At 22.7% G+C, this 20,505-nt stretch overlaps 4 protein-coding genes across 4 annotated transcripts; 3 read left to right on the forward strand and 1 right to left on the reverse strand.

Annotated features, from left to right (window-relative positions):
* Positions 1–934: 934 nt before the first annotated feature.
* Positions 935–4,364, forward strand: PCHAS_1413200 (eukaryotic translation initiation factor 4 gamma, putative; the record flags this gene model as incomplete). The annotated part of the gene is made up of 4 exons (XM_016799579.1): positions 935–994; positions 1,139–1,200; positions 1,338–3,513; positions 3,666–4,364. 4 exons carry the CDS (start codon positions 935–937, stop codon positions 4,362–4,364), a joined length of 2,997 nt encoding a protein of 998 aa, XP_016654850.1.
* A 1,363-nt stretch (positions 4,365–5,727) lies between these two features.
* On the reverse strand, positions 5,728–6,073 carry PCHAS_1413300 (ubiquitin-like protein nedd8 homologue, putative; the record flags this gene model as incomplete). Its single annotated transcript, XM_730700.1, has 2 exons — positions 5,728–5,825; positions 5,935–6,073. The coding sequence occupies 2 exons, from the start codon at positions 6,071–6,073 to the stop codon at positions 5,728–5,730; spliced, it is 237 nt and encodes a 78-aa protein (XP_735793.1).
* A 2,784-nt stretch (positions 6,074–8,857) lies between these two features.
* On the forward strand, positions 8,858–17,522 carry PCHAS_1413400 (conserved Plasmodium protein, unknown function; the record flags this gene model as incomplete). Its single annotated transcript, XM_016799580.1, has 2 exons — positions 8,858–17,277; positions 17,465–17,522. The coding sequence occupies 2 exons, from the start codon at positions 8,858–8,860 to the stop codon at positions 17,520–17,522; spliced, it is 8,478 nt and encodes a 2,825-aa protein (XP_016654851.1).
* A 682-nt stretch (positions 17,523–18,204) lies between these two features.
* On the forward strand, positions 18,205–20,169 carry PCHAS_1413500 (methionyl-tRNA formyltransferase, putative; the record flags this gene model as incomplete). Its single annotated transcript, XM_016799581.1, has 1 exon — positions 18,205–20,169. The coding sequence occupies one exon, from the start codon at positions 18,205–18,207 to the stop codon at positions 20,167–20,169; it is 1,965 nt and encodes a 654-aa protein (XP_016654852.1).
* Positions 20,170–20,505: the final 336 nt, after the last annotated feature.

Consider the following 20,505-nt stretch of genomic DNA (forward strand, 5'->3'; position numbering starts at 1 on the left):
ATGGCAATAAATGTATATAATAATAAAAGGGGTATTATTATTTTTTTTACATATATATATATTATTATTATATATATAATTATATAAATATGTTATATTTTTCAAACGTGCATATATAATTATTCAAACAAATCTCGTCATTTGATGATCAACTTTTTTACAAATTTATACATTTTTTTTATTAAAAAAAAAAATAATAAATATATCAATAAAAAATAAACTATATGGCATTATTATTTATATACGTACACTTCTTTTTTTTTTATATATCATAAAAAAACATTATACGTATTTACATTCATATATTATAAATGTAAAGCAGTAAATATGCATATATGTATATTAGTGTTTAAGATATATATATAAATATATTCATATTAAGAATGCTTTAGCATTTTATATATTTTTTATTTTTTAAATTTATTGAATAAAAAATAAAAAATAAGATGGAAATAGGAGAAAATATATGTTCATTGTACATATAAATCTATAACATATAATACCACATTTTTCCAATATCACAATTTTATTCTTAAAATTAGTGATAAGCCTATTATTCATGTGTTAATTACACTTGTTTGGGTTTTAAGCCTTTTAAATAATATATACATTTAAGCCTATACATGATATAATTTATTTTATCCCCTAACAAATTCATATTATCATTTATTGTATAATAATTACATATTTATAATAACTTTATATATCAAAAATATTATACATACTTTTATATCTATTCCTATTATAGCTTTTATTATTTTTTTACAATTTCTAAGTTTATGTGCTTTAAATATTTGTGCAAAGAATAAATTACATTACATAGAAACTATTAAACATTATTACATAAATAATATATATGTTTTAATATATCATAATTATATAATACCTTTTGCATTAACTCTAAAGACACACAAAAAGCATAAAAATTTAAAAAATGAGCTGTATTGAGGTCAAGCAAGAGAGTGTACAAGATATTGATAAAAACGTAAATAAAGTAATTTAAAAATTATAATTTACTATTTTTCATTTATACTCGCAATATTTGTTCAATGTGTTGTGTATAGTGTGTATTTTCATATTATATCATTTATTATCATATATATATATATGGATATATTATTTTTGATCACTCTTTTAGATTAAAAACGATACAAAAACTGATACTAATAAAAAAGAAGGAAACAACGAAAGCGGGGGGAGGTAATAAAAACATGAAATTGATAAAACATATGCATCATACCTTTTTTCGTCGACCTGTTATAGATACACATACCTATGCATATTTGTGAGCTTTATATTATATGTATTTATATTTTTTGTTAATTTTTTTCGCTTAGGTTCAACAAAAACATTGATAACGCAGGAAATAATTGGGGCGATTTGAGAAACGAATCGAATAAAGTTTTTAGGAATACAAATAAGTTAAATGACAATAATAATAAAAGAGATAGCTTAATAGATGATAACAATAGGAGAATGGATAAAGACGGAAATTCAGGAAATTATAGAAAAAAATATTATAATAACGAAATGAATAATGCGAATAATAACACTGAATTTAACAAATCTAATTATAATAAAAATATGAATAATTCAGAAAACCAAAAATATAATTTTAATAGAAACTTTAAAAATAACTACAATAAAAATAGAAATAGTTTTAACATGAAACACGGAAATACAAATACAAGTGGATTAGGAGATGAAGCGAACAATCCAAATAACTATGGAAATAGTGAAATGAATCAAAATAATACCAAAATGGGAAACAACAACAATTACAATAATTTGCCTGATGGCAATTTCAATAACAATATGAATAACAAAATGTTTTATAAAAATAATAAATATAATAAATTTGGCTCTCAAAATAATGATGGCTCTTCTAATAATTTTAATAATACAAACTTTAAGGATAATAAGCAAAATATGAATTATAAGAAGCAATATAATAATAATCCAATGAGCAGGAATACAAGCATGGATGATAACATGAATTATAATAACATGGAAAATGAAAATAACAGTGGAATGAATAATTCACCTAACTACAAATCAAAATATGACAATAATAATAATGTAATAAAAAATGATATGTCTTATAGAGAGGAAAATACAAAATACTATGGAAATAACCACAATTCTCCAAATAACAATTTAAGCCCAAATTCCAATATGCGCAATAATAGCACCAATAGGGAACATTCACGAAATCCATTTTTTATGAATAATAAAAAAAATAACATGGTTAATGACAATACGAATAAAAATAATAGAATGATGGATTTTATGAATAATCCAGATAATGAAAATATGAATCAACAAAGTAATTTCTACATGCAAAATAATAAAAATAACAATTACAATGATGCAAATATATCAAATAATTATATGAATGATAATAATTTAAAAAAAAATATTGATTCATCTAATTCACCTCACATGAATAATATGAGAGGTAATAATAATGATGACGGGGATTTTGTAAAAAGAGAATTCACAAATGAAAATAATTATTGTCAAGACAATTCACAAAATGAAAATAATAATCATCAAAATAGTGCAATAAAAAATAATTCCGGAAATATGGATGCTAGTACATATATTATGAATACATTCGCTACATTTAATAATAATTCTACAAACAATAATAATACTAACAATAATAATGATCAACATACTGTAAATAACCCCAGTAGCAACGACTCTAATGATAAACGACCTGATAACATGAATACGACAAATAATAAAAATAACGACAATGGAGAAGAAGAATTTGATGAATGGGGAGAATTAGGAGAAGATAAATATATAGACATTAATTCTATTATTAAGCAAAAAAATGTTATATTAAACCAACTAGGTGCAAATTTAGATGATATGACAAAAAAAGGCAATGATAATAAAAATAAAAAAAAAATAAAATCGAAGAAAGATAACATATTTACACCAGATAATTTAAACATACCAGTAGTACCACAAGCTAGTGTTGATAAGAAAAAAAATAAAAAAAATAAAAATAAAAATGGAAAAAATGATAATAATGCAAAAGATAATACTAATAATTTAGCTAATAAAAAAAAAGTAGAAAAGGCACCAGTTAACGCAACTAATAATCCTACACAACAAAAAACTGAAGAAAAGCAATTAGATAATACTAATAATACTCAATCAAGTGTTCAAAAAACTAATGAAACTCCAGAAGATCCTAAAGAAGGTGAAAATACTGAAAATAAAAACGAAGAACCAAAGGAAGAACCTAGCAAGCCTGCTAAAGCTATATATGTATTTAAAAAAAAAGAAAATATGCATCCTCTTGAATATATGAAAAGGCAAATAAAAAGTTTGCTTAATAAATTAACTGTGGAAAATTTCCCTATTATAACTGAAAAAATGTGCCAAATTATGGATTCACGTATAAATACTGATGAAATACAAACAGTCGTAAATGAAGTTATTGATAAGGCTGTTTTAGAACATGACTGGTCCGAAATGTATGCCGATCTTTGTCAGGTAAAAAGAAAAAAAATAAGATAATATAATATTTTTACATTATTCCTATATGCACATTTGCATCTTTACTTATCATCCTTATGAGTGATATAAGTCAGATTATGTTATAATATTTTTTATTAATTTTTTGTATGCTTATTTTTTTGTTTTAGGCACTAAAATGGAGATCCCCTAATTTTGAGATGAAAAAAAAATCATCCTTTGAAATAGCTTTGCTTAAAAAGATTCAAGAAGAGTATGAAAATTTACCTAGTACCTTTGAATCAACTATGAAAGAAAAATTAAAAAGTGATGAAAACGAAGAAGAATTAAGTTTTGCTGAACAAAAGCAAAAAAAAAGACTATTTGGAATAGTAAAATTAATAGGAGAATTATTTCAAAGACAAATTGTATCAATATCTATTGTTATAAGTATTACACATGATTTATTAATAGCATATGATGAACCTAAGGAATATTGTATAGAAGCTTTTCTTCAACTTATTTATTCAACTGGATTTTTTATTGATAAAATGGAAAAATATAAAAATGTGTTAGATACATGGTTTGGTAGATTAAAAGAATTACAAAGGAAAAAAATGTATTCCAAAAGAATTAAGTTTGTTATACAAGATGTTTTTGATTTAAGATTATCTGAATGGAGAAAGAAAACACACAAAGATACAGCCAAAGGCTTAAATGAATTAAGATCCCAATTAGAAACTGAAGAAATGATGGGAGGATCAATTCATTTAGCACAACTAGGTAATATTGTGATCGTAGGTGAAAGGCACAATATAAGGAATAATGAATCTTACTCTAAATATATGCAAGAACAAGAAAGATTAAGCAAGTTAAATCAAAAAAAATAAAATCAATATAGAAAATGTTTCTATGAACACAACCACACCTAGAAACATATGTAATGCATATTTTTATTCAGACTAAAATGAATAATAATTATGCTTTCAAAATTTCTGTCTTTAGAAAATTACAAACAAAATAGTTATATATAGAATATATATAATTTTTTACGCATTATAGCTTAAAACAAAAAAATATTTTAGTAATAGCAATCAAAATTGCAATATCGATATTTGCAATGCTATTAATAAAACATCATATAATTAAAAGTTATGATAGCCATTGTTTTCATTACGCCCACAAAAACATAATAAAAATTCATTTCTTGTATCATACATAAATTATTAGTAATAATTATATATGTCAATTATATGAATTTATATATATAATACATTATGCATATTATATACATAATATATCCTATATATGTGCAAATCTAATTATATATATTATGTTGAAGGCGCTTATATACGAACATACAAAAATAAATAAATTCAAAAAAAGAAAGCAAATTTCATAACTTATAGAAATATATTAAAAAATATTTATTCTGTCACAATACAATAATTTAATGTATAGTAAATTATTATATTTTTTTTTTAATTTATACACAGTGTATGTTGATTTCATTTATTATGATCATGCACGGTCATCAAAACATAAAACTTACATGTTTTAAAAAAAATTTTAAAATTTTATATCACACACATATAGTATATATTTATAGTAAAATGAATATATCGTTGTGTATATGTATTATACTTAAATAATACAATTTAATTTTAATAAAAAAATGCATATATAAGCATGGCAATATATATGTAATTAAACAAAGGAATGTAACACACTTAGTGTGATATAGAAAGTGTAGATAGTAGCTATGCTATGATATATTGGATTGATTAAGAAAGTAAATTTGAAATAATTAATAATTTGTTCTTTTCAAATATAATAAAGAATTTATTTATGCTTTACTTTGCATAAATTGTACACAGTTTTGGAACTATACAATTTCTTTTAATATCATTTTATCGTAATACATTTGAAATGGGTAGCCATATATTTTGTATATGAGTTTATTGTCACTATTTATTCATTACATATAAAAAAGAATGAATATCTAAATATTTAATTAAATTATAAAGTTATTGTTTGGACAAATAAGCATATATTGTGTAATGCTAAATCGGAAATATCCCTTATATATAGACATCCTTTATATAACAAAAAAAATATAGTAATAATAACAATATAAGAAAAATAAGAAACTAAACAACAAAAAATAAATATATAGTGTTTATTATGTAAAAAATAATCAGAGAGAAAATTGCTGATAAATTTTTTCTATTTGGTATTTCTTTTCCTTTGTTTTCAAATTCTTCCTCCCCTTAGTTGTAAAATCATATGAATTGTTGAGCCAGGTATAACTCTGTAGTCGCTTAGTTTCATATCATCGTGCATTTGTTTCCCTTTAAAATTAAGTTGAAAATATGAATAAATTAGTGAGGCTCTCATAAATATTATTTTAAACACAAAAATGACATATAAAAGTTTTATTAAATTTTATTAATATCATACCTGAGAATATAAGTCTTATTTGTTTTGCATCAATGCCTTCTCTTTCTTCAATAGCCATCTTTATTTGCAAAACAGAACTGGAAGGCTCAAAATTAAATGATTGTCTTTTTCCTGTTAGTGTTTTTACTAATATTTGCATTTTTCTTGATTTTTTTTAACTTATTATTATTTATTATCCCCAATTTAAGATATTGATTATTTTGTATTGTTATACTTCATAATACATTTTATGATGTGTATACGTTCAGTATGATATATTTCTCTTATGGCTTAATGTTGCTTTTTTTATAAAACAAAATATAATTGTAATTTTCTTTTTTGCAATTTCTTTGTGTTTGTATTTATCAAAAAAATATACTTCTCTTTTATAATAAATACCAATTTTAAGTAGCATGCATAAGAATAACTAGTAGCCTATGTATACATAATTGTATACTACATATATAATTAAACTTAATATGTACAAAAAATATAAATATCAAGGTATTATAAATTTTTATTTTAAATTGATTTGAATTGATTAATGAGAAAGCTTGATGCAAGCTTCACGATAAGCTTTAATTGCACATGACAATTGCGTATTATCAATCGCAAATATGAATATAAAAAAATTGAATAAATTGTAAAAAAAAAGCAAAAAATAATTGAATATTATTAAAAGAATTAAGGAAAGAAAATTATAAAAAAAAATTTTATAGTTTGTGTATAATGTGTTAGCATATATATAATTCAAAAATTGAATTTTATACCCATCACACATTAAGCATATATTTGGCTTTATTATACTCTTTTCATTTACTATTGCTATATATTGCATATAGTTTAGAAGCAAAATATAGAATTCTACCAATGCATATCAATTACTTTTTTTAAAGCTTTATGAAAAAATATATTAAAAAATATCATTATATTTGATAAGAAAAAATATGTAAAATAGAAAAACGAATTAACACACAATATATTGTACTCTTTATGGGGTTTCAAAAAATATTTTATTCTTACAATTTTATGTGATAATTGCTTGTTACTGTATTCTCAACTTGTAGCAATATCTCTTATATATATATATACTTGTCGATTTTAATGCCTCTTTTTGAAGTTCAAAATGGTTTAAGAATAGGCACAATAAGCAGCATATCTTTTGTATACATTATTACTCTATTTTTTGATAGCATGCTTTTGTCTCTCTATTATATTGTGATTATATTTATCTGCTATTTTGGTTTCTATGGGGTGAGCAATAATGATTATGCATTGAAAATCAAAAAATAATTGAAAATACAAGACAATAAAATATGTCGTTATTATATTCATATTTATTGTTGTATTTTATTATATTTTTTGTCTCGGTATTTTTCTTTAATACTAATCACAAAAAAATTATAAAAAATTGTGTTTTCTTAAAATTCGAGGGAGCTTATTTTCTTTTAATACACATACATAATTATCCATTTGGTTATACGATATTTCTTTTAATTCTCAACATGTCAAAACATCAAAATAAATGAAAGAATAAAAAATTATAAGAAGCATATAAAACAATGGAATTTAAACAATAGGTATATAATATATTTATAATTCTGTAAGTATACAATATATTTTCGTGTATACACGTCGATTTTAAAATTGTGTGGTTCTATATAATATTGAAAAAATGTAAAACATAAAAAATTTAAGTATTCATCGGAAATAAACATTTTGATGAAAACATAATAGAAACAGAGTTTAGAATTAAGAAATGTGCAACCCTAAACCAGAATTAATTATTTATGATGGTTACAGCAATAATAGAATTAAAAATAATAACATAAAATATTGTGTGTAACTGAACTGAAATACGCACAAAAAATATCAATAAAGGAAAAATTTACATGCACATCCAATTAGACCTTACCTACTTTATATATTTTTGTATGCATAGAGAATTTTGTATATTGTGTTGAAATTCCTTTTAAAGGGGGCTTGCTAATTCTCTAATCTTTGTTATTTTTCTTAAAATAAAAATATAAGACTTGTAAAATCGAACTCAATACTTATTGATATAAACGCACACACGTGTAGAAACATATGTATATTATAACCAATTAAAATAAAATGTATTGTTCATGTTAATTGAGAATATAACCAAAGGGCCACCCGTTACGCCCTCACCATTAAAAAAAAATAAAATATAAATACATATATTGTAAAAATACTGAAAAAATCTGTAAAAGTAGCATACAAATAAAAACAGAAATTTAATAACTTCTCACTTTTTGTTCTTAAATCATTATGAGAAATATTATAGTATTGTAGAATTAAAAAAAAAAAATTTATTCGAAATATTTAAAAAAAAAAAAAAAAAGTGTTATAAACACCATATATAAGAAAAATTTCCAAATTTACTTTTCCTTTGAATATTTTATAAATTTATGCATGAATACATCTATATGCATAAAAATATGACACTTTTATTTCGTGAGCTCATTAAAAGAATTGTTCTGATAAATTAATTTCAATTGCTTAATTTTTATTTTTTTTATTTAAACCAATTTTGTTCACAAACCCTTTTAATGAATGTTGCTAATGCAACACACCTATAAATTATATCATACTTTTTATATTAATATATATTTTTAAATATTTATTTTTATTTGTATATATTTAATGCAAACATATTTTGTAACTGCAATTTAGTGTAAAGTATCAATCATGTTTTTATGTATATCTCTTATTTGTAGATCGAAAAAACATATATTTACAATATTTTTATGCATATTTTTTCTTAAAAGAAAATATATAATAAAATACGGGGGTATATTCATTGAATAAGCTTATATATATGCACAGTTATTTCGTCATTTTGTGCTTTGAACAATTGTTGACATGCTTACTCTCTTATTCATAAATTTTGCTCATATATAGACACAGATAAATTCATGATATGCAAGAATATATAGAAAACGAGAGTGAGAGATATACAGGAAAATACATTTCCATTTTTTCTTTATTTGTTTCAACAATGAATGAAACAAAAGCTGGAACAGACATAGAAGAAAAGAAAAAGCATATAGGAAAAGCAAGGAAACGTAAATTCTCCATTAGACACAAAAAAATTAAATTATATCACAAATCAAAATCACATGAAAAACGAAAAAAAAAAGTTAAACAATTCAAAAATTATAATTATTTAAATTATAAAAAAAAAAATGAAAAACTTAAAAGAAAAAAAAAAAAAAAAACATCCATACTAGTAAATAAAAAGAATGACACCAATTCAGAAAAAAGTCCTAGCTATTCAAACGCAGTTATTAGTAAACAGACTCAATCTTTCATAGAGTATGATAAATCTATAAATGATCATTCTTCCAATAAAAATTTAAATGAGAAGGAAGCAATAACACCTGACAATTCTTCTACGAAATATATATCAAACAATAAATGCAATGAAAATCAAATAAGTAATAATATAGATACCGATAAAGAACTTCCAAAAGGTGTAAAAAATGATCAAAATGAATCTTCGAATTATATATGCGAAAAAATAACATGTAAAAGGTTATTACAAAATTATGTTGAAAAATCTAATGGTGAAGAGAATAAGGATACGTGTAAAAGTATTTTGGATAGTAATACCAATTATAGCCTTATAAAAAATCAAGAAATAAAAAGTTGTAATAAAGAACAAAATATAAAACGTAATATTTTTAAAACACCAAATTGGAAAAATGGTTTTATTCCTTCTATTCGAAATAATTATGGTAGTAGATTTGTTGACATTTCTGAAAGAGGTGGTTTAAAAATAGAAAATTCAAGAATAATCCGAAATGGTGCAAAAAATGTGTTTATTAGTAAGTTCTGTACTATAAAGAAAAATAAAACTCTCAGTATTGAGAATAACACGAAATTAAAAAAAGAAAAATCCTCAGATGGAAGTAAATTAGAGATTTGTAAAAATACCCATCACACTATTACCAACAATATTGATGAAATTAGCACCAAAATTATAAGTAAAGTTGCGATTGATACAACAAAAAATGTTAAAGATATAGACATGGATAAAAAAAATATGAATGAAAATCTCGAATATTCTAACACGCTACTTGAAAATGTTAACCCGGTTGAAAACAATGCATCGGCAAAACAAACATTTGAATCAGCATCACAAAATACCACCTTGATTGAGCTTGAGAAAATTAATCTAAGCAATTTTGAAGATTTACCTATTTCCATAAAAAATGACACAGATCAAATAAAACTTATTTTAGAAAATTTAAATGAAGAAGAAATAATTAACTTGTCTATCCCTTTTAACGAAAATTCAAAGATAGTAAAATATTTAAATTTATTATCAATAGAAAAAATAGAGAAAATAATAAAACTACTAGATGTAGACAATTATAAAAGTTTTATATTTATATTTAAAGAAGATAAAATTGTTAATATTATAGAAAACATTTCTACAAATACAAGTATAAGTATATTATTAAATTTACCACAAAATAAATTGACATATATATTTAATAAAATAAAAGAAATGATTATAATAAAGATTATAAATACAATTTCTTTGTGCAAATTTTATTATATAATTGAATGCTTACCTATAGAAAAAATCAGTCCCCTTTCCAACCATATATCTTATGAAAAGTTATATATACTTCATAATAATTTGACATGTAAAAATTTATGTTTAATAACTAATGATTTATATATTTCAACCATTAATAGACTTATGAATGACTTACCTTTACATAAATCTATTAAAATTATGAAATATTTATCAATTAAAAAAATGGCACTATGTATAAATATAAATCATATGTCTTTTTATTTTGCTGCTGAAATATGTAAATCTTTTAATTCACCAGAAATTGTTGATATATTATATTATTTAAATGAAAAAAATACAGAAATATTATTAAAAGAATGCGATATTAAGAAAATTGTTGTATATATTAATTACATACCTGTAAATAAATTTAAGACCATTATCCATAAATTCCCACCAAGTTTTCTAAAACAAATTATTAATGATATATCTATGAAATATATTATACAAATATTTATTTCGCTACCTCAGAATAAGACAATCGAATGCTTGTATTCTTTGTCACCCAAAAAATTAAACATATTAATGACCACAATACCGACTAAAAATCTGATAATAGATTTAATCATTCGAGGTGGAAACCCAACAACACCAATCAAATCATCGATAAAAGACCACAATATTTATAAAAAAAATAAAAAAAAACAAAAAAAATTAATTAAAATGCTAGATAGTTCTAATATATTTCTCATATTAAATGAATTAAGTGGAAAAAATTATGATATATTTTGTAAACTGTTGTCTGCAAATCAAATTAAAGATATTATTAACAATCTTCCAATCGATTGTGAAAAAGCTGCAAATATTATTCTATATTTACCTATTAATAAAATTGTAGAAATACTTGGAAACTTGGAAAAAGAAAAATTTACTGCCATAACAAAACATTTTCCCTATTACATAAGGGAAGTTATTAATCACCAGATATATAACGAAAAGCATGCTCTTCAAGAGAATAGAGAATTTACTAATTCGAATAATGGTGATGAAGATATTTACAATAATAACAATCATAAAGACAATATTAAAAATGGTAGTAATAAAATCAAGCGAATACATCAAATATTCATCACATTTAAATTACTGAAATTTATAAAGTTTTTTAACGATTATTATAATTTAAAAGAAATAAAAAAACATGCATATAGCAATTATATACAAGAACGAAAAAAGAATGATATAATACATAGTATTAATATTAAAAGTTATCTAAAATTTCTTAATTGTACATCTTGCATTAAAATAATGAAAATTGAGAATGCTATTAACAAAGCGCTGAATAAAAATGTCTATAATAAAAATAATGTAATCGATTCTATATTCATTTTTTTTAATATATATCATAAAACAAAAATTCAAAAATATATCAATGAACAAAAGATAATAGGCTCTTTAGACAACTATATTCTTATAAATAAGGAAAAAGGAGAAAAAGTAGAATATATCGAAGAAAGTTCAACAATATCTAGTAATATCAATACCTCACAAGATCATGATCAATACGAAAAAAGCGAATATATCAATGAAAATAATACTAGTGAAAACAGTACTAACGAAAATGTGTTACAACATGTGAATAAAGACTCTTTAACAAATACGAACGTGACAAATGATGAGACTAAATACAGATCGGACGACATAAAATCTATGGAAAACTCAAAACAATCAAGTATATTAAAAATAAAAAATAGTTATTATGTTTTTATAATATACCTCGTTTCTTTTATAAAAAAACACATTCAAAAATGTATTATATTAAACACACAGACATGCTCTGAAAATTGCCCCCCAGATCAAATCACCAAATATTGCAGCACTGCCAATGTAGAGGAGAATCCAAATGATGAAAGCAAAAACAGAGATGTCAAAGACAGCCAAAACAACAACACAATATGTGTTAATAATGAAAACAAAAATGAAATTGATCAAACTAATATTAGGAGGGAATACAAATTTAGTAAAATGTTTTTTAATAGCGTCAGAAAAATTATGAAAAGCATTTTCTACACTGTTAAAAAAATTAATAAAATGGATAATTCATTGTTTGTAACGAAAAATAATTCTGCTTCTAATATAATTCGAACTAAGATAATTTATTGCAAAAATGTTGTAAAAAACATAATATTTAATGAATTAAATATAAAAGAAAGTTTTAGAAATTATTTAGCATTTGAAAATAGTCAGAGAGGAAATATAGCAGACAAATGTATCTTTGAGGAATCCAAATATGGACATACAAATGAGATAGCAAAAAGCTTAAATTATTTGGACTATTCAATAGTTAAAAATTTAACAAAAAACATAAATTTTATCAAAGATGATGAATTTGGTCAAATGTGTAAAGAAAATAATAATATGAAAAATAAATATATAGTAAAAGATTTAAATAAAAAACACGAATCCAAAAAAATTAAACAGGTTGTAAAAAAAAAAGAAAATATGGAGTATAAAAATAATGATGAAATGTGTTGTGATTTTCGGAATAATAATATATCATTATTGAATAAAAGTGCAATTCCACAATTAATCAGTTCTAACGAAAACGTGATAATCATAGATAATATATCTGACTCCAATTGTGGGGCAGAGATTCAAACAAATAGTAAACTTATAAATACTGAAAAAAATCATGAGAATCGAAACAATATCCATGATTTCGAAGGGAATTATAAGAATAATGCCAAAGATGATGTAAAAGACAGAACAAAAGATAGCACAGTTGAAACCTTGGCTATTTTTGAAAAGGAAGGAAATGTTAATACACCTTCAAAACAAGGTAACACCATATATTTAAACAATGTAAAAAAAGAATGCTCCATTAACCGAAATAATTATTCTCTATTCCAAAATTTGAAATCTTTTAAAAACAAAATCACCCAAAAAAAACAAAACGCAGTTCGTATTAATAACGACAATTCTGACCTAGGACAAAGAAAAGAAAATATATCAAACAATAATATAGAAAATTTATCATCAAATGTTGGAATAATAAAAAACAAAAAACAACGCTGCTTAAGGTTCATGTTTGTATTAAATGATATGAATTTAGAGAATAATATGAATAATACTACTATAGTCATAAATTTTTATTTTCATAAAACGAACAAGTATTTTAAAAAATATAAAAACAATATTTTAGGAGCATCATTGGTTATACATACAAGCATCGATGGAAAAGATAATGTTATAAATATTAATACCCCTAACAATGACAATTATTGTTATATAAACTCAAATATTATTTCTTTAAATAAATATAATATTAATAATGATCCATTTGCGAATTATTGGAAAGATATAAATTTACAAAATAGTAATGACAAAAATCAGAACAACCTAAACAATTGCAATAATGATCTTTCTGATTTAGACCAAAAAATGTTTGAAAATTCATTTTTAGTAACTATTGATAAATCAGCCGAAAAAACAAAAGATGAGAATATCATTGAACCTGGTACCTCTCATTGTGAAGATGCAAATTTTGTTGATAAACTATTACAAGATTATATCAATTTGAATATAAAAAAAGATAATAATGTTAAACAATCTATGAAAAAAATATATAAAAATTTTTATTCCAATTTTATTTTATTATGGGCATGTAAAAACATAGGATGCATATACTTAGACAAAAATAATTCCCTATACATAAATATTAATGATTCTACAAACAACTTTTCTATTAATTTACATAAAAAAGAATATAATGTTATATCTGATCTAAAATCTTTCAAAAAGAATAATTTCATTTTTGTTAGCAATTATAAGGATAAAATAATTTTCCAAAAAATGAAAACGCTATTTTCAAAAGTGTTTTTAAAAAAAAGTAATACTTCAAATGATATTTTGGATAAGCCTACAACTGATCAAAACATACCAAATGATGAAATACCTGAAAACAAATTTACTTGTCTAACTAATGAGCATAACGTACCAAACGCGAATAAAAATACTGTGGAAAATGATGAGGTAATAAACGGTCTAAATTGTATAGACAAAACAAATATACAAATAAATAATACTTATGATGATCAAAATAGTAAACAAAATAAATCAAACGTTATAAAAAATAACATTGAAGGTAATGGAAGTGAAATTTGTTTTGGTGACGATGACTATAATATATATATAAATTATAAGCCGCCCCATAATTGCTGTTCCAAAAATAATTCCACATACAACGATAAAAATTATGAGACGAGCGAAATATATAAGAGCATTATTATGGCATGTAAACATTTAGACCTACAGAAAAAAAATAATATTTCAAAAAATTTTGAAATAAAAAACGAAAAAATGATGATCGAAAATAATAGCATGCAAGACAAACAATGTTATAATGAGACTGGCTATAAAAATTCTAAAAAAACAAAGAGTACAAGTTGGAAGAATAAAATAGATACAAACAATTTTCACAATAATACAAATACTAAATCTTTTTCAAGTAACAAGCAAAATATAGTAACTAACAGATTTAATAATATAATTTATAAAGCTAATAAAAAATTAGAATTTAAAGAAAAACTGATAGATGATGAACTATTAAAAAAATTTAATATTAATAGGGAATCCTTAATTTCACTAACTGAAAGTGAAAAACAAATAGTGGATGATGTCAAAAATGATGAATTTAATAAAATTATAGAACAAGAATTATACAACGAAAATAATAATTATAAATCTCAGGACTCACTTCCTTTAAGAAGTATTGGTTATACTGAAGAAGAATTTAACATAATAATGTATTTGGAAAAAAGAAAAAAAAGACAAGATGCCAAAAAAAAAGCAATTAAAAAAAATATTAAATGCCTTATACCATCAAGTTTTAATAATATTAATATATGCAAGCTAAATTATATTTCACTTTTGGAAAACTCGTTGTGTAATTATAATATTAATACATATTCTTCCCATTTGGAAACTGACTATAATTGTAATAGGAATCAAAATAAAGGTAACAACATAATTGGTCAAAACTTCTTTGTAGAAACTACAAAAAAACAACACCGAAATTTATCAAATGAGCATAATAACATCGAAGAGGACCAATCCTCAAATAATTCATATGTACAAAAAGAAAAACCCGTATTTTTACCATTTGAAAAAAATAAAAAAAAACATATATATAAAGAAAATCCATATAATAATTGTAAAAATGATAATCCCCCCAAATTAGTGTGTAAACATATTTTAACAAAAGAATTTGATAAAAATACAATTTTTTCCAACACAAACAATACGCCTATTTGTATTAACAATTGCAGTTCGAGTTGTCTAAATAGTGTATCCGAAAAATCAGGTGAAATGAAACAAATCCATGATAGTAGCGAAATATCAAACTGTTTGATATCAAAAATTGAAATGGATAAAATGAAAAAGAATATAGGCAGCTCACTGGAAAGTTTACCAAATATATATATACAAGAAACAGGCAAAAACAAAAAGGAGCATTTTCTTAACTCTTTACAACAATCGAAGAAACATATTTATTCCTCTTCAAGTAGTTCAAGAAAATTAACACACACAAAAAGTGATATTTATAATAAAATTATTAATGAGAACAATAGGACACGAAGTATTGATTTTATTAGACAAATGGAAGAAAATAATTTAACTACAAACATCCAAAAAAGGGAACATAAGAAGCGTTTAATAAATAAAGCTAATAAAACTAAGCAAGCAAACAGAAACATGCTTAAGAAAACCATTTCCAATAATGCACACACCAGAAATAATAGTAATACAATTCGGGATTGTAACAAAATTACACATAAAAGTTATGAAGTCAATTATCTAACAAGCCAAGAAAAAATAATTGGTAAGCCAAAATTAATATCAGTGAAAAATCCTCTAGATTATTCAAACGAGACAATAACTTCTGATGAATCAAAAAAGAGAGAGCAAAGTAAAAAATATGAAAACGAACAAATTGGGCTTTTAAACCTGTATTGCTTATTTGAAAATAAATCCGATTTTTTTTATTTAATTAGTGAAGGATATTCTAAAGCTAGTAGTTTTGTGAATGATAATATGCTAATTCATTCAAAATTGTATAATGATATTTTTGATATAAAAAAAAATGATATGTTAATTTGGTATAATCAATCTATTTGTAATGATTGTAAAAACTGTGATGAAGATAATAATATTGATAATTCAAATGAAAAGATTAGCAATGAAAATAATTTGTGTATTCACAAAAAACCCCAAATGCTATGCAATATTTGCGATGATATTTTTAAAAAAAATTTGTTAAATGATCTGTTCTTTTTTAAAATTATTATAATAAATAAAAAAAATATATTTTTAAAACGATTAATTATTAATATACATTATGAAAGCCCATTAATAAATGCTCATTTTACTTCAAAAGACAATATTAAATATATTTTGGAAAAAAACAACAACCAATATAAATTAAAAATTATAGCTATAACTAAAAAAAAGGTACATAAAAAATTATCTTTATCAAAGTCAAAATTTTTAAGAAAATGCTTAGAAATTGAACTAACTAGTAATTTTCAAAATATGGAAAATTTAATATCTACAACCAATCCATATTATTATATAGATCCATCCAAAACGTCTACTCATAATATGGATGAATATAAACAGGATACAATCTATGACCAAATTGAAACGCATTCAGAGAATTTATCAAATGATGTGCAACCACCTCAATTTAATTTTGATGCATTTAATTCGAGTATAGCAATTCTCACATTTAGCATACTCGATGACAAAAATAAAAAGTAACAACAATATTTTTTTTATAACAATAAATTTTACATTCTATGCCTTACACAAAATTATACTTTTCATTTTTATGTGTGTATAACCTATGGAGATATTGGAAATTGGTTTACTTTTCCGTTATCTTATATATATGATTGCGTTTATCAAATTATCTATGTATAAATTTATTTTTCTCTTTTTCAGGAAATATGACATTGAGAGATTTGTTGTTCCTTCAGTATTGTTTTGCACCAATGGTTAAGTATCCCAAGGCCATTATGAGGGAATATAAATAAAATATAGGGATATGCATATATATCAAAAAAAAAAATAAATATGCAGTTTTCTCTTTTATTACATTAGTTTGGAAGTTAATATTGCTAACATTTTTTTTAATCTCTTTGAGATATAATCATTGTTACTTTGTTTTATTTTTTTTTACATTATTTGTATTATTTCATTTTTTCCATATTTTGTTGTTTTTTTTTGTGCGATTTGCTAACATCAAATAATGCATATACCATAAATTACAAAACAATAAATTATTGTATTAACTAGCATTATATACTTAGCATTTTGTTAAAACATTTAGTAAAATGTCATGAAAAATATTTGAAATTATCAAAATAATTATAATAAGGTCATGCTTAATTAAGCATAACGATGAAAATGTTATGTTGCATTTAATTAAAGAGAATACAAAAATTGTTGTTATATATATAGTGATAGTTAAAGAGAAAAAATGAATATCCCGATAAACTATAATTAAAATGTATAAGATGTTTCAAATGGTAACTATTCTGAGGATGGTAAGGATATTCATATAAATAACCATATTATATATATAATACCGTTATAGTACGTATTTAGGCAACAATTGGAAGGTTGCACACACAAATAAACATGAATATAGTTCAGTAAAAATATATAAATATACTTATAATATGAATATAAGAATTTCCTATGTTGTACAAATACTTTTGATAACCTTTTTAAGAAGCTACGCTTATAAATTAAGTTATATTAACAAGTTATATTTTCATAAAAAAAATAACACCATCAGAAATGTGAACTACTTGATAAAATTTACTAACCTTAAAAATGTATCTCATTTTCCATTAAAAAATAAAAAAAATTATTTAAATTTACTGAAATTGGGGGTGAATAATTGGGAGGATAATAGTCGTAACAATGGAAATAAAAATGCAAGAAATGTTAGAGACAATAAAAATACAAGAGCAAAATGTTCTATAGAATGTTTTGAATGCCCTGGTAAAAGTTCAAATTTGGAGCAAGCAAACAGAATTGACCTTACACATATATTTTATAAAGAAAAAAAATATTCATTTTTTAAACCCTCAGAATGTGCATTGTATTATATACATACTGATAAATATAAAAGCAGTATAATATACCAAAAGAATGTGTTAGCAAAACTAGCCATATATTCTGGCCAAAATTTGTATTTTTTTAATATTTTTTTAGAAATAATTAAAATTATAGAAAATACATTACGTAATAAAATATATTATATAAATATAAAAGAGGAGTTTAATAAAAAGAAAGATGCTATCATAGATATGCTTCATGATATTTACAAAGACAAATATTTAAATACAATTTATGAAAAACGAACAAAAGGTAGCAATAATAATGATAATAAGATAAATCTCCTTTTTATTGGAAGCAATGAGTTCAGTTCTTTATGTTTTAAAATCATTTTATTAATTATAAAAGTGTTAAGAAATGATATTGTTATAGAAAATGTGATCACAAAAAGCCCACAAAAAAAAGGAAGACATTTACTTATAAATAAATCTCCAGTAGAAGAAGAAGCTAAAAAAAATAAAATAAATGTTTTTTATTATGATAAATTAAAAAATAATATACATTTGTTAAAAAATAAACAATTTAATCTAGGTGTAAGTATATCTTTTGGGGAAATATTTAATACTAAATTTTTTAAAACAATCAATACTAATATATATACTTTACATCCAAGTCTATTACCATCATATAAAGGTGCATCACCTATTCAAAGAAGCTTATTAAATAATGAATCTTTGTTTGGTTATACTATATTTTTAACAAAATTAAAAATCGATTCTGGTGCATCTTTAATAAAAAAACGATTTTTATTTAGCCCCTATTTTAATTTTAACGACATAATAACTATCATGTTTACATTTGGAACATTACATTTTATGAAAAATATATTTTTTTTGTCAAATCTTAAATTATATGATCGTGAGTCAACCTCATTATCACAGACAGATACTGATACTAAGCATCCCGAGCAAAAATACGATCCTCACACGTATTACTATACCAATCAGAATGACAAAAATATCAATTTACGGAAAAGAAATAAGATAGAGAATTTGTTTTTATTTCCATATTCACAATCAAATCAATTTAAGAATTCTACAAATTTATCACAAAAAAGTTTAAATAGTAATAATATGCCATATGAGTATTATACAAACAATTGTTATGCTCCTAAAATTAAAGTTGAAGAAAAATATACCTGCTTTTTTTGCTTTACTTCATTATATATTCATAATAAAGTACGCAGTTTTATAAATTGGCCCAAAGCAGAATGCACACTTTTTTTGTTACACGATAATAAAATTCGAAAAATTGAAGCGAAACTAATTAAAACATCCTATAATTTATCAAATCCTCAAAATGATAATATTTATGAGCATACCCCATTTAATACAATGGATGATCACAAATGTTTTGATGACATTCCTCGAAAATATGCAATAGTTGATAAAGAATGTATAAATATTTTATGTAAAAATAATACTTTGTTAAAAATTTACAAATTACAACGAAAAAATAAGAAAATTATGGATGCCATAACATTTATTAATAGCATTAATCGTGGATCTATATTATATTAGTCTTTTAAATACACCTTTTTAATTATTCTGTTATTATTTTTTTTATTATCCTATAACACACCTCAATCTTAGTCTCTTTTTTTAATAATTTTTTTTTGTGTACAACTTATTTGATATGCGATAATGCATATATACATATGTATGTTGATATTTAATATTATTTTTTTTTTATTGTGGATAGATTTTAATTTATAAACATAATTTGTATTAAAATGAATTTTTCGCCTAAATATCCATATAAATAATTTCTCATTTTTTAAAATTTCTTCATGTTGGATGTTTTTTTCGAAATACTATTTTGTTTGTTCCTAGGTTTTAAATAAAATGCATTCAATA

The sequence above is a fragment of the Plasmodium chabaudi genome, assembly GCF_900002335.3.
Source record: "Plasmodium chabaudi chabaudi strain AS genome assembly, chromosome: 14".
Lineage (NCBI taxonomy): Eukaryota > Apicomplexa > Aconoidasida > Haemosporida > Plasmodiidae > Plasmodium > Plasmodium chabaudi.